Raw genomic sequence first — 16114 nt, forward strand, 5'->3', positions numbered from 1 at the left:
AGTTGATTATATCAAACAATGACTTATTGCCGTTTATTGGTTAATGCCATTAGCCAATTCGAGTGCTTTCTTCAATCCATTTGTGTCTTCATTAATGGCCAGTTGGGAGCAGCTGACTAGACGACCAATTGGTCTTTCGCTGCTTCTGGTTAATCAGATTGAATTTGTTAACACTGAGCGTACTTATGCGTTCCTCTATGTTCATAAACTGTTTGTTGTTGTGATGTAAGCTTATTGTGTATCGTGCCATTATAGAATCTGATTGGCAAATAAAGTTATTTCTCTATCCCTCTTAAACGTATATACACACTTTAAAGTTAATTAATCTGAATATCATTGAAATGGATGATGTTGCCGCACTCGTTGTAGACAATGGATCCGGAATGTGCAAAGCCGGTTTCGCTGGGGACGACGCCCCACGAGCTGTTTTCCCATCTATCGTCGGACGACCCCGTTATCAGGTACGAAATAGCTAAAAAAAATTAAATTTACACTGAGATTTTCTCTTGCACTATGCTTGTATAATTTGAACGTAATCTTTCATGGATCGACGTAGTGGGACGCGTAAAACCTACAAGATCCCTTCGTAGTGCATTTTCTGGCAAATTTAATTCGATTTTTCCAGCTCACTGCTAACCCAATAGTTGATTACAAATCTTGTATAGTTTAAATGAGATTATTTGTATTTTGGAACTGATATTCATCTTACAGATCTTGAACAGTGTTTTTTACGTATTTTAGGGCGGCATTTTCGGACAAAAAGACAGTTACGTCGGAGATGAAGCCCAAGGCAAGAGAGGTATTCTCAACTTGAGATATCCCATTGAACACGGTATCATCACCAACTGGGACGATATGGAAAAGATTTGGCATCACACCTTCTACAATGAACTCCGTGTCGCCCCAGAAGAGCACCCAGTTTTAATTACAGAGGCTCCACTCAACCCTCGAGTAATAAGATTGAAAAAATTATCCTTTTGAGTTTGTTTGAAATTTACGCGTCTACAGTTAACTGCTTAAGTTCACTTAAACTGAAATGAGTAGTTCAAAAAGTTGGTGTCCTTTTGTGTAGGCTTACAGATTTTTTGAGAAAAATATACAGTATTTTAATATTTAAGGCCAACAGAGAAAAGATGACTCAAATTATGTTCGAAAAATTCAACATCCCCGCCATGTACGTCGTCATCCACGCTGTACTTTCATTGTATGCTTCTGGTCGTACCACCGGTATTGTGTTCGACAGTGGTGACGGTGTTTGTAGCGCAGTCCCTAACTATGAAGGTTATGCCCTCCCTCACGCCATCTTCCGTCTTGACTTGGGTGGACGTGATATCACTGAATACTTGATGGAGATCTTGACTGACAAAGGTTATTCTTTTACCACTCCAGGTAAAAACAATTGTGTGGCTTTAACCATGCGGCCCACGCATTGTCGTTGATTTTTTGCTTAATTTATCTATTTTCAAAGGTCGAGAATTCTGATTTTCAGACAAAACGATTATAATGCACTATTTGTGAATCCACATGTCAGTTTGTCGCGATATTCGTGTATGATTTTGCGCACTGTTCAGTTTGTCTGTAATTGCATGATGTTGAGCGAACGCCCTGGAAGACATATAGCAAAAACCTTCGCATGCTTATGTAGGACTTAGTACAACGCAGTGAATGTCGTTCGTTTTGAATCAAGTTCGTTGGTCAATCAAACAACAATATCAACACAAAACAAGTAAATATAAAAAACGAAACAATTGCACAACAGCTTTTGTCTGAATATACACTATACAGTAGTTGGCAATTTTCGTTTCACACACTCCTGATAATATGGCTTGAAAAGTTTTCCAGTCACAAACTCAATCCAAACTTGTTGCGATAGGTTTGAGTTATGTCCTTGAAGTGCGTTGTTCAAGCGCACACCCAAAGAGTTGGGTCATCATTTCTTCTCGTTTTTATGGTGTTATTACCTGTATCAATCTTCGAAATTAGCATATTTTACTGCGCCGAAATCATTGCCAACGTTAAATTACGGTAGTGAAATGGCGTCAGCAATCGCCGGTATTTCGAACACGTTTTTTTGCGATGATTCAAGCAGCATTTTTTAATTTAATGTTATTTTGTCGATTCTGAACTTTATGTGCTTGTTATTAAGTAATATGCAAAGCTCATGAGACAGAGTATACCGTAAACGAAATAAGTGCTTGAAAAATCGCAAGCGATACACCTACCACTAAAGGCATCTTCATCGTTTAACAGCAACTTGCCTATAACCATTTTTAAACTGTGTGACGTTTTCGGTAGGAAAATCGAAAAAGTAAATGTTGCGATTTAAAATTGTAAAAAAATTAAATGTTTGAATTCAGTGGTTTTGATCTTTCCAGGTGGCACTTGTTCTTAATTATGTCGACCACTCGCGTGCGTCAGCAGTTACACTTCTCCCTTGGCACTACTTCACACGCTTTTTACCATTTAGTCAAACTATTGCTGGTGGACAACTGGACATCAGCTCTTTTTTTGTACTGATTCAACGGCTACCGCCGTTAAATCAGTATAAAAAAAGGACTGATTTACTGACTGGGTTTGTGCAATCAACACGTGTCAAAATCTGCGTAGGCACTTTTTTACCAACCCAATTCATATTTTGTTTGATTACTTTGGTATTTGTGGATTGTCGAGGGCTACTGCATAGCCGCGATTCCACTCATTTGGTTCCGTTAAAACGGTTAAATGGATAGCCGTTTTTGACATGCGCTGCTCATTGCTCAAACGCACACCCCGAGAGTTGAACTATGGTTGCTTAATTTTTCTATTTCTTCGTTCACAATCGGTGTTGCTTAAGTGATGAGCTATCAAGGCGCACTTTTTATTATCATTTTTTTTTCAAACTTTTTTGCTTATTGTTTGTGTTATTGTGAAGCATGCAAAAGCATGCAGCCATCAAGTTTACATGACTGTCAGACCACATGTTGCCAAAAGTCGTAACAGACATTCCAGACAAGAATTTAACAAAGGTAGCTTGTGCAATCACGTAAACAGCGCAACACCGGCAATTTTTTGACAAGTTATTAATGCTTTTTGAATAATATTGACGAGAAAGCTGAGGGGGGCAGACATATCTCGCTCCCGTCTGTTTCAAACCTAAGGGGATCCACCCCTGCCCATGCTTAATTGACTTCTTACGTCTATGAGCCCACTTTATGCAATTAAAAAAATGATTCCTGTATCAGTTTTAAAAGAAGTAATTATATGTTTTTACTTTGTAATTGTGTAATATAATTGCAACTTATAGAATTTACTTTTATAAAGTGTGATGTGTTTTTATTGCAGCCGAAAGAGAAATTGTACGTGACATGAAGGAAAAGCTTTGTTATGTAGCTTTGAACTTCAAACAGGAGATGCAAACGGCCTTCAAAAATAATTCTCTTGAAAAGACTTACGAGCTTCCCGATGGACAGGTTTGTTGAATATAGTATAACCAACAGGAATCCAATGGCAAAACAATAAAGGGACTATAGAAGACTGTGTTTTATTGGTGGCTTCACATTTTTCTAGGAAGTTCTAGTTGGAAGCGAACGATTCCGGTGCCCAGAAGCTTTTTTCCAACCTCCGTTTTGTGAAATTGAATCTTCTGGCATTCACGAGATGATTTACAACTCCATCATGAAATGTGATGATAAAATCCATGACAACTTGTACTTTAACATTATTCTCAGTGGTGGACCTACTATGTATCCAGGTAAACACTTTCTTTTTTTATTACTGTGTTGTTTTAAAATCGATTGGTTCAACACTTGGTTTGCAGGTTTCTCCAAACGTGTTTACAACGAAATTACAGCCCTTGCCCCACGCGGAACATGTATTAGAATTATTGCCCCACCAGAGAGGAAATACTCTGTCTGGATTGGAGGATCCATTCTCGCTTCCCTCTCAACATTCCAAAAGATGTGGATCTCCAAACAAGAATACGATGAAAGTGGTCCATCCATTGTCCACCGCAAGTGCTTCTAAACAAGTTTGGTATATTTTTCCATTGAACCAGCTGCGCTTATTTGTTATCAACCAATCTATATTGAAACATGATATTTCTTTACCGATCATTTGCATCCAAAACCATGACTAGCGGTGCCCATGTAGCCTACTTTTTTCATCGTTTCTGTCATCATCAACATAAATTGGCGCACAAGATAATTTGGATAATATAAAAATTTAGATCGGAAGTAGTAGTAGTTTAGTTTTAATCCGGTGACACACTCTCCTTACCGAGGGTGGCCAGATCCACCTCCATGTGCCGCAATCGCTGTCACACCCTAGCCTACATTGTAATATTTTCTTGGTAGTTTTGTAGGGGCACGTCAAAAAATTCTACTCTTTAATCCACTGCTGAAAACATGTCCAATACCGCTACTTAGTTTAACGAAATGTGATTGAAACTCAGTGAAACACTTGAAAATCGAGCAGGGATTGGCGGGAAAGTATCACTAAAATGAGATGGAATGAATGAGGTGATGAGAAAGACTGATTAGCAGCGGTCCAGAAAAAAGCTGTTTTACAAAGAAAAATTTATAAGATGAATGGACAATTGCCAAACTTAATGTCCGAAAAAGTTAAATTGGAAACCCTAACTCTATCATTTCAAAAAAACTTCATTCACTACTACAGAAGAATTGCAATAATTTATTTCATGAAAATTTGTATAGCCTAAGCCTAGTATTTCAGCAGGGTAGAACTTCGCAAATCTTTCTGAAGTGTTTTCACCTTTTCTTCACGTATAGCATTTTTACGGCACATTTCACCTAATAGCTTATTTGCATTAATCATGAAATTTATCAATTGAAATGTTAGTTGACTAGGCTATTTAAGTGAGCAGTGTTTACTTTGGAATATTACATTATTTTGTTAGTTTTTTGTGGGACATAAACAACTTTTTAATTTCTTCACTTCTGAAACTTTGCCTTCCCAATATCCCTGGTTACTGGTTAGGTGAATAAAATGTGTTTGAGCTAGCAAAGCGTGCGAGAAAATTTAAAGCAAATGGAAAAAATGTTGTAAAATTAAAAGCTGAAAATGCTGCACGAACTAAATGGATGTGTGAGGTGGGCCCCTAGACAGAGGTGAGCCGGAGCCCCCAGCTGCGGGTTTGAGAAGCAGTAAATACGGCCTTGCATGATTTAAGCTATTGATTACACTACAGTCAACATTTTAGAATTTTTTATTATTTTTTTTCAAACAATTTTTGACTTCGCTGTCAGAATTTATCCATCACGTCACAATTTTTTGTAAAATTAAATTTTACTCAAACCCACTATCTAAGCCTATACCGTAGCCTACACATTCCAAACTATTTTTCAACAAAATTTGCATTCAAATGACTTTGCATAGTTTTTTCTGTTGAATTAAGGCGTAAATTTTCTTCATTTAACTTTTCTTGAAATATCACTATTTGTTCACTTACAGTGGTCTGCCATCATGGCTCCACCACCATTGCCCTTGGTAGCATGTTTCGTCTATTTTAATTTTCTGATAAAAGCGTTTACCGTGTTCTTTACTATCCAAGTGTGCGTGTAAAAAGTGAACTTACAAACTCATGCGACATCCAAGTTTTTTAAAATGAGTGAACATGTTTGAAAGTGATTCAACTGCCACAATTACAACGATGACGCAATAATAGGAGATGTTTCTGAAAGCAAGCTGCAATGCGAAAACTTCAAGTCACAAATTGTAAAAAATCCTGACATGATGGGGAAAAAGCGACATATTCGTAATCAGCATTAGAAACTTATCCCAAACGTGACATTTTTTACCCAAAATATAAACATCATGTCAACCACTCGACCAGTGTCATCGAGCTTGTGCACTAATTTTTTTTTCTTTTTTAAAACAGTCGAAAAACATTAAACAGACTAAAATAAGTGGGCCATTAAACAGCCGTGCCCCCCCTGCCTGGCGGCGGTTTACGCTGTCCTGTTTAATATGCAAACTGTTTTGAACCATGTCATGTTTGTTTGCCGATGACATGTTGTATTTCTCCAATAGTTTATGATCTACTGAAATACGCGTTGAGTGTGTGTGAAGAATGTGCACTTTGTTATGACATTGTTTTTAACTGTGAAAAGTCGTTTCTTTCCAACCATTTTTTTTAGTTTGAATCCAATTTTACAAATCAAATATAATTTGTAGAAATGTCAAATGTTTCAAGCGTATTTCTAGGATATAAACCCAGAAGTGTGATCAATCCACTACTTTGCCAACAAGTTGTACGTTATATCAATGTAAACTTATGGTAATGGACTGTAAACTAAATTGCGTTTTTCTTTGTATTCGTCTTATTGAACTGTTGTAATTTACTTGATGGATGATAACGTTTATGTGTTTCTTGAATTTTGTTCCAGTATATTGTTGGAAATCGTGGCAGAACACCAGCTTAAGATTTAGGCTTGCAACCCTGGTTTTTTTTCGATCATTTATCGGTCATTGACCGATTTTTTAGCAAAATGTCCTGAAAAAATATAGTCAATTCGGTCAAAATGACACGACAACATTGTTTCAAAGTTTGGCTGAGAAACACGACAACGTTTCTCAGCGAAACTTAATGTTGTAGCTAGTCAGGAAGTGCAAATTTTGGTTTGTATCAGCTACTTGAAAGGAAACATCTTCATCAGAAAAAATGACCGAAATAAATAAAAAATGACCGAATTTTTTCAAGTCATTTCGGACAAATGACCGAAAGGTCTCAGCGAAAAAAAACCCAGCTTGCAACTTTTGATTTTAATTTTATGTAATCATCCATTTAAAATAGAATTTTATGCATGTTGATAATATCGGAGTTTGCTTGATTTGTTTGTTTTACGTATTTTTTAAAATTTCCTTTTTTACATGTGCTAGCTGAATATACTATTTATGACTGTAGCGAAATCGATTCTAATAAATTACCGTAAGAGGTTAGATTGTTGTGCAAATGCCAGCATTTGATGAATGCAAAATAACAGTACCAAGTGGTACGTTAATCAAAATTTATAAATTCTCTTTATACGCTAATTAAAAATGTTGTATTCCTTTCGTTTGTGTACCACAATTTCAATGTATGCATGGCACCTGTGGAATATTATCAAAGGGACATCGCTTTGGTGTTGCTTGCAATAACGCATTTAGAATCATTTACAATTTGCCCATTCGCTAAAGTGTACGATAACATAAAGTCTTGTATAATATTATCACATTTGCTGCAATACTACAGAAATATTCCACACTGGTAGACCTGATTATCCCCCTAAAAACTCTACCCTGGTAAATATTCCACCTAAAAAACCCAACCTGATAAATATCGCCCGTGATAAAATGTCAGGTAAATGTGCCTCCTCGTAAAAAATGAAAATATTTAAGCTATGGGGAGGATGTTTTTCTGGATAATATTTACCCGGGTGGATTTTTGCCGATAGGGTCTGACTGCTATCGTAAATTGAAATATATTCTTCATCACAACAGCATTACGAATACTGTTTACTTGTTTAGCCTACCATGAGACATCAGCATATTCAGTAAGTAGTATATTGTGCCTGCTAACGACAATTTTTGCGATTTCACCAGGCCTACCAACCTGCATATGTTAATCGCTTTGCACTTCACTTAGGATTGGTTTGGCGTTTAGGATTTGACGTCGCTCTCACTTAAACTTGCACTTTTTCCTGTTTGACCTTTTGACTTATGTCTTTCAAAGTTTTTGTTTGGTGCTGTTCAATTGTGGCTGCAACTACTCTGGTGCTGAATGTAGCCTACTGTGACTGTATCTACTGTTACTGTAGCCTACTGTTACTGTATCAGTTCTTCATATTTGTGTATTGCCTTTTAACGATCTCTATTGAAATATTGTGATTACCAATAAGCTTCTTTTTAGTCAGTTCAGTTTATTTATTTATTTTTTGCTGGCAAATACACAAAAATATACACAACACAATAAAAAAAAAAAAAATTCAGCTGCCACCCGAACATATAAGCAAAGCCCATAAATTAAAGAACAAATTACCGGTGCTTAGCATAATAAAGTGAAACAACAAAAACAACGCAACATAAAGACTGTGTGCAAGGAGATAAGCAGATGATATGTTTTAGGAGTGATTACTGTAATCGGCAGCAGTGGCCGAGTGGTTAGCGCGTTGGGCCGGCAGTCGAGAGCCTGCATGTTCGACTCCAGCCACCCGCACTTGCTGTTGTTTCTCTGGGCAAGAAACTTTACGATAATTGCCTCTACCCAGTGATGCTGAAGATGCACTAGCAAGTGCGAAATATATTTTTTGCTTAACGTCTACTGACAACTGATCCCTGTTACCTTAGCAATTGAGGTTTTAGCTGCTTTAATATGGTTTGATTTTTGAATCTTGATCGTCGGACTGACAAAGTCTTGTTTGTTTGTTTGTTTGTTTTTGTTTGTTTGTTTATCTTTATCCTGCATTGCGAGAAAGCGGACTTGAGCGCTATGCATCGGTGTACGCCTTCCGACGTACACCTGACCCACGCTGCAGCCGACGGCAATGTCTGTTTCCGGTTGTCTACTCTATTTATGACTTAAATTTGGTACTGCCCATTACTCGAAATCGATCACTAGGTAGAGGCAATTATCGTAAAGTTTCTTGCCCAGAGAAACAACAGCAATTGCGGGTGGCTGGAGTCGAACATGCAGGCTCTCGACTGCGAGCCCAACGCGCTAACCACTCGGCCACAGGTTATAGGCTACCTGGCAGTCCGCATATTTGTAGAAGCTTTTGACGCAGGGCCGGTTACCGAGATTGACAGAGTAACAGGGCAAGCGTGGCAAGTCATGCTTGTATGTCCGAGGCATAGTGTTCCTATTCACACCGGAAAAATTCAAAAAAAAAATGGTGTCAAACTCTAACATTTCATCCTCTGCGAATGCTTTTATTCCATCGTATCAGACTAAGTAGAGAAGATAGTAAAAGTAGGCTACTCACCACACTAAAAGTCTGTAATGATATGTGAAAGTTCCAAGTCACGTGAACACTTCTGAGAGACAAAAGGTTGTTCCGGTTTGTGAAATTTTCGTTTTTAAAGCATTTCAAACCATCTCAAATTTCAATTTAAGTAAAACAAGTACAAGAGCAGTTCTAATTATGATTAACACTCTTTGCTGGTAGGCTATGCTTAGAAATAATAACTTGAAAAAACTATCAAGCTACATCAACACAAAAAAATATTTTCAAATCAATTTTATTTCAAAAATTTGTTCGTTTTCACCTCCATGTTCCTAATCACCCCATTTTACACATGGGATGGAAGGGCGTTTCTTTCATTTCATCACAATTTTTTTCCATTTTCTAATACAAATTTTGTGGCTAAATTTAAGCTTAACAGCAGCAAAAATTAACAAATTAACTTCACAGCTTTAAAATTCAACAGCAGTCGCCTACTTTTCTAAGGATTGCGTTCCGTCTTGTGTTGGATCATTGAATTCCGTGTTGTTGCCGGGAAGTTGTTCCATTCACTGCGTGAAGACCAGTCCCGAGGTGCGTTTCCAGGGCGCACATCCGCACACCCCGAAAGCCGAACCAGTGCTGGTTGATTTTGAGTCGGGCTTTGTCAAATTGAAACAATTTTGTAAGTCGTGCAAGGCCTGATGGGTTGCGCTTTGAAATGGCTTTGCCCAAGGCAGGATTGCTTTGTGGGATTTTCTTTGCTTACAGTAGTAGGCTACTCTTCTTTGCTATGAGCTAAACGCATCAAGATATGTTTTCCTCACAATCTCTTGATAGGCCTACCATAGTACCATAGCCGATCTTCATAGCAAGTGTCTATTTACAGCAGTAACTTAAACAAATCTTAAAAATATCCGTTTCCATTATAGGCTAGGCTAAGTTATATCAGGAGTCCCCAACCTTTTTTTAATTAAGGTTTACCGGAACTACTTTTGAACCTACCAACCTCCTGATATCGACCAGATGCGTAGGCTATTTGTAATCTGCAGGTCACTGCAGCAGATGGAGTGTTTTAACCGATAGACACCTTAAAGATACGACAACTTTTTGTAGGAACCAGCGGACTATACAGTATACAGTCCTTGTGGCCCTTCTAGCACTCAGACAGAGAATCGATTCTTGCTTTAAACTTTGTTTGGTAATTAAAGATGAAAACAAAATATTGGCAGCGGTGGGAATCGAACCCACATCATCACAATGACCATCTTCCAAACTCTATCGACCAAAGGATCGGGCCAGTGGTTCTCAACCAGGGTCCGCGAAGCGATGTCAGGGGGGTTGTGAATGTTTTCGAGTTTGTAGCATGATTGATAAATTACGAAATCTAAAAATTGGTTGTGCTTTATTTATGTAAGCTATTAGTAGGCTAATAGTACCGTATTACAGTGATTCTCAAACTGTAGTGTACGTCGCAACGCACTGGTGCGTCGTTTGAAATTTTAAAGAACATCGCACAAAGGTTTAGTTTCTTAACTAAAAAAATATTATATAAATGAAATACGGTTAGCCTATGCTGGCTAGTGGCTATGTTCAACTTAGTTCTTTTGAGATAGTATTGTCGATCAATATGCTTAACTTATAGACTGCTGAGTAACATTTGCATTTGTATCACCACACAGATTTGCAATGACTGTGATTATAATTTATAACAAATTAATATTGATTACTAATGAAAAAAAGGGAAAAATTTTTCCAAAAATATAAAAAGATAGTAATAACTATATTTGATTTAATTCGCTCTGCTTTGCCTTTTTGCTTGGCATTGAGCACTTTTTGTAGTATTAATAGTTTTCATTGTTTTAATATTGCTCCTAGCACTGATCGAGCCAGTTGAGCACTTTCTTTTGATGCTACTATCCAGTTATTATGAATTTGGAAAAGATTAACTACGGTTATTCTTTAAAAAACATTGCTATTCCAAGTAAGGATCGATATTTGAAGACGATGTTAGGTAAGATTGAAAATTTTATTAAACAGTTGTAATATTTAATATCTTTTCAGAATTATCGATTCTTTACTGGTTGCATGTTTTTTTGGACCTTCTGATGATCCGTTAGGTGAAACAATTTGTAAAGGCTTCAGATAGTAATAACTATATTTGATTTAATTCGCTCTGCTTTGCCTTTTTACTTGGCATTGAGCATTTTTTGTAGTATTAATAGTTTTCATTGTTTTTTTACATTTTGCTGTTTGTATAATTTCGTTGTTTTGGATATGAACAGCTTTGTCTGATACAAATAAATAATAATAATAATTTAGGAACTCTTTTTTTTATTTGTTTTTTCATCTTAAATTTTTCTAAAGGTGTTGCGATCGTTGCAATTTTTTTAAACTAATTAGGCTACTTATTTCGGTTTCAAGCACGTTTTAACGTTCGCGTTTTGTTGTCTCTGCTTTTTTCCAGACTTCTGCTAAGTTAACGTGCATTGTTTTTGCTGTAATGGTCAAAAACAACACAACTGAACTGAAGTTACAATGTCTTCCTCAATCCACGAGGAAAGCAAAACAGGAAAAAATTGTACGGATGAATGCTCTCAACCGTGATCACCCAAAAACCATAGCCTAGCGATAAGCAACGCTTGTAGGATGTAGGTTCGGTAAGTCATAGGCCTATTCGGGTGACTAATTGTGAAGTAGCCTAGACCAGTGGTTCTTAACCTTTTAACAGTGCGGTACCGGCAAATTTTTTCAAAAATGTTCGCAGACCGGCAACCAAAGGTCGTAGTGAATAGAATGAATATTTGTAACGTTTTGTTAACCAAAATTGTCGTTGCGCACCATAATGCAAGGTTTTAGCATATGATTTGTATTCAGGACGAAGATTAGAATAACACGGCAATCAACTCAAACAGCAAAATATCAATTCATTTGCATACAAAATCAATGTCAGTGGGAAATTTGCTACTGTTACGCTGCCTGTAGCTTACGTGAAGAAAACGAGATATCAAAGAAGTTTCTAAAACACGTAGCTCTGTTTCGGCATCCAGGCGATTTCTTTGCTTTGTTATTAAAGCTAGAGATGAAAAAGAATTGTCGTTTCTAAATGGCTAGTTGAAACAATTACCATCAATTCCATTGTTTTGAACGTTAGGCACGAATTTGTTTGCAAGAGACAACCAGAAGTGTGACAATGACATTTTCGAATCTGGACTGCCAAGTAGAAGCACAACATATTGTAATTCAATCAGACTTTCTTTTTCACGAAGATTAAGGTCGTATGTGTTGACATCGGGTGCAACCTAGTTCGTACCCTGAACAGTTCGTACCCTCAGTTCGTACCCTGAAAAGATCGAGAGAAAAAATTAAAAAAAGCCAAAGTCGCTGATCACAGTTTAATAGCACAAAACCGAAGTCGCTGATTGGAATTTCCGCAAACAAGCTCGAGGGTTAGGGTTAGCGGAAACTGGAAAACTGCGAAAAAATATTTGCGGAAACTGCGATCAGCGAGGTTTAGGGTTAGAGAGCATAGATTACTCGATGGTTAGAGTTAGGGTAAGCGGAAACTGCGGAAAAATGTCTGCGGAAACTGCGATCAGCGAGGGTTAGGGTTAGAGGATAGATTACTCTATGGTTAGAGTTAGGGACTTAGGGTAAAGGTTAGCGGAAACTGCGGTTAGCGGAAACTGTGGAAAAATGTTTGCAGAAACTGCGATCAGCGAAGGTTAGGGTTAGAGCATAGATTACCGTACTCTATGGTCAGAGTTAGGGTTAGCGGAAACTGCGGCTAGCGGAAACTACGAAAAAATGTTTGCGGAAACTGCAATCGGCAAAGTCCGCTTTTTTTAATTTTTTCTCTCGATCTTTTCAGGGTACGAACTGTTCAGGGTACGAACTAGGTTGCATCCGTTGACATCATCGATGCATGGATTGTTTATCCAAAAGTTTCCATGTCGAGGATCTTCATGTTACGCAAAATGATCGTCAAAATTGTTAGTCAACTTTTTCAAGTGTTGACTCACAATGCTCAGCACCTCTTTTTACTTTTTTCATCACTCCATTTCACCAGCATTTTCTACAGCAAATCGGCTTGTCCTCATTCCATTTCGAAGCGCTATTTTCCGCATTGTCTTTGAAAAACAAGATCTTTTCTTTCTCAAACTCCGGTTCTGGCAAATTTCAATTGCAGGGCTGACATTATCCCGGAACTTCAAATTTATTTAATTCCAAATTTTCACCTCCAACGACTTTGAAATTTTTCAAAATCAAGGACAAAATTCCCCATTTGGTCATGTACCCTGTCTTTCAGAACTTTTTGAAAACTACACGCAATTTGTCACAAAAACATTATCAACGGCACAGAATTAGGTCATCAAAAAGTTCACCTTTATTATCAAACAATTTTATATTGAGATATGTCAGTTTTTAAGCCTACAGCTGTGCATGTTTCACAGTGCGATCACAATTTCACAATAGGTTAATGACTCCACATTAAAATAAGCTTTGCAGAAAGTAAGATCTTCTGCGGACCGGCAAAAAAATTACACGGACCGGCACCGGTCCTCGGACCGGTGCCGAAGTTAAGAACCACTGGCCTAGACGGTAGGCCTATATCTTGATTACTCTCCAGTAATCTAACTTTCGGCTTGTTTATTAAGGAAAGTTATTATTATAGTAAAATTCTGATTTATTAAGACAGACTGAGAAAATATTTTTCAGGCCAAAGTTTACAACCGAAGTTCAGATTACTTGTTGTTTTGTTAGCAAAACACAAAAGTAGCCTATACAAAACACAAATAATTGACGCAACAAGGAGGGCAGCAAAAGGTCACTAAAGTGAGCTGCCACCCAAACATTTAAACAAACAATACCAAAAATTAGATGCAACAATTAAACATATTATATACGTACCGTTGTCCATTATATGTAGTACTGTAAGTCTACAGTAGTCCCCGCTTAATACAGTAAGCCTACTTTGGGATCGGACAATTTTGTACTTATGAAGCAGGTGGGCCTATTAAGCTGGAAACGATTCTCTGCCGCTCCCATACATTCAGTAATTCCGGACCCAACCAAATTGGGCTCAATAAGCAGGTGGACTTGATAAACGGGGACTACAGCACTACTACCAAAACAAGAGTCAGTCAGCCATTTCTTTATGACAGAACAATAGAATTTGGAGCAGTTATACAAGTCCCCCCTCTTGGCAACTCATGACAAAGAGGAATTGACCAAAACACGTGGATTGAAGTGTATGAACAGTAAAGCAAAGGTAAAGTAGTTTCACCCTATATGTTTGGTTGAGTCCGGTCTTTGTCATGAGTTACCAAGGGGGGGGACTTGTATACCAGCTCCAAATGCCCTTGCTACAAGAGTTCATTGGTTTCAAAAGTTTCTTCTTTTTCTCTCTCATATTTAGGTTTGTTGGTTGTGCAAAATTAAGATAGTGATTTCCTAACACTGTTTTGTTGATGCATATGTTAAACCAATTGCTTTTGCCACCTTCCTTTTGTTAGCATCAAATTCATATGTTTACTTTGTTGGTTTCTACATGTTTGATTCAGCAATGAAAAATAAAATTGAATGAAACTATGGTATTCTACAATAGCTCATTTTTATTTAGGTTAGCTTTTTGTGGTTGAGGTTATTAGTTTGGACAAAAAATAAAGCGATCAAAAATTTACAAATTATTATCAGTTTCAAGCATATGACAACGAATATAATTCAATATGTTAGTTTCATCATACATAAGCTACTGCTGTGAATACCAATATAGGATGACATGCAGTTTGGAGACATCTGGAAACTCAATCTTACAGATTGATTGAAACATTGCTATGAGAATAATCTTTGTCAGTACATAACACTGAACACTTTCATCAAGGTTTATTTTACATTTGTGGAGACTGTATTGGCCAGCTCATAATACCACTGGCGTATGAACAACTTTAGAAAGCACTTTGATACTGTACTTTGCAAATGTGTTTACAATTTTTTATGTAAATGTCAATCTTCAAAAAATTGGTACATGGATGGCTGGATGCTCTTTGCAATTCCGATGCTTTTGTTAAATCATCATATTTCAATACTACCATTAGCAGTTTATTCGTTTACAATTCTCTCCAACAGCATTATCTGTTAACTGGGTTATTGTGATTACCGTACTACTTGTATTGTTTGGTTTTGTTTTTGTATGTTTGGTAGTAAATATAGACCTATTGGCCTGATGTAAATACATAATAATAAGTAAGAGGAATATTTGTTAAAAAAAAGGACAAAACACTCTTTTTGTATGATTCTTTATAACCTAATATTGCAAATTTGCAACAATTTGTATTGCTGAAGTTTCTCTGTGGGTTGGACTGGGCTACAATACTACTACCAGAGCAAGAGGATCAGTCAGGAGCCTGGAGTGTCAGTCAGCCATTTCTTTTTTGACAGAACAACATAGTTTTTTTGTAATTGTAATTATTTTTGTAATACTGTACCATACTGAAAATGTTTTTGCTTGTGCCGTTTATTGGCGTGAATTTTTTTACAATTTCTTAGTGGTTGCACTAAAGTTTAAATGCTCTTGCTACAAGAGTTGATTGATTTCAAAAGTTTATTTTTCTCTTTGTTAGGTTTGGTGGCTGTGCAAAACTAAGACAGTGTTTTCCTAACACTGTTTTATTGATGCATATTTTAAACCAATTGGTTTTGCCATCTTTTGTTTTGTTGGTGCTAAATTTGTGTGTTTACTTTGTCATTTTCTACATGTTCAATTGTTCATGTCAGCAATGAAAAATAAAATTAAATTGAAGTATTCTACAATAACTTGTCTTTATTTAGATTAGTTTTTTGTAGTTGATGTTATCAGTTTAAAGACTAAAAATAGAGCGTGCAAAAATTTACAAATTATCACAGTGAGTAAATCTTAATTAATCAACAGTCAAGCATATGACAACAAATATAATTCAATTTGTTGGTTGTATCTGTTGCGCTTGTGGCTTTTCTTATTGTATCATATATCAAACTCAAGCTTAGAGATTGATTAAAACAGTGCTATGAGAATAACCTTTGTCAGTACATGACTCAGGAATTTACTCAGGCCTTTTTGGATATAAATACACTATACCGGTACGCTTAAAGTTTGTTGAAAAAAGTGACACTCATGGTCAATTGGTCATGCTATGCCACTAGTTGGATTAGCTTATGGG

The 16114-nt window shown here is 36.8% G+C and overlaps 1 protein-coding gene across 1 annotated transcript; it reads left to right on the forward strand.

Annotated features, from left to right (window-relative positions):
- The first annotated feature begins 330 nt into the window (after positions 1 to 330).
- Positions 331 to 8038, forward strand: LOC145784256 (actin, cytoplasmic 3-like). Its single transcript, XM_082596043.1, has 6 exons — positions 331 to 461; positions 742 to 951; positions 1119 to 1389; positions 3322 to 3449; positions 3547 to 3730; positions 3797 to 8038. The coding sequence occupies exons 1-6, from the start codon at positions 342 to 344 to the stop codon at positions 4000 to 4002; spliced, it is 1119 nt and encodes a 372-aa protein (XP_082452169.1). The 5' UTR covers positions 331 to 341; the 3' UTR covers positions 4003 to 8038.
- Positions 8039 to 16114: the final 8076 nt, after the last annotated feature.

Source organism: Aplidium turbinatum, chromosome 15 (genome assembly GCF_918807975.1).
Source record: "Aplidium turbinatum chromosome 15, kaAplTurb1.1, whole genome shotgun sequence".
NCBI classification, from domain to species: domain Eukaryota; kingdom Metazoa; phylum Chordata; class Ascidiacea; order Aplousobranchia; family Polyclinidae; genus Aplidium; species Aplidium turbinatum.

Coding starts and splice junctions, on each gene's coding strand:
- LOC145784256 (XM_082596043.1), top strand. CDS start 342: ATGGATGATGTTGCCGCACTCGTTGTAGACAATGGATCCGGAATGTGC. Junction 462..741: donor TCGGACGACCCCGTTATCAG/GTACGAAATAGC, acceptor TACGTATTTTAG/GGCGGCATTTTCGGACAAAA. Junction 1,390..3,321: donor TTATTCTTTTACCACTCCAG/GTAAAAACAATT, acceptor TTTTTATTGCAG/CCGAAAGAGAAATTGTACGT.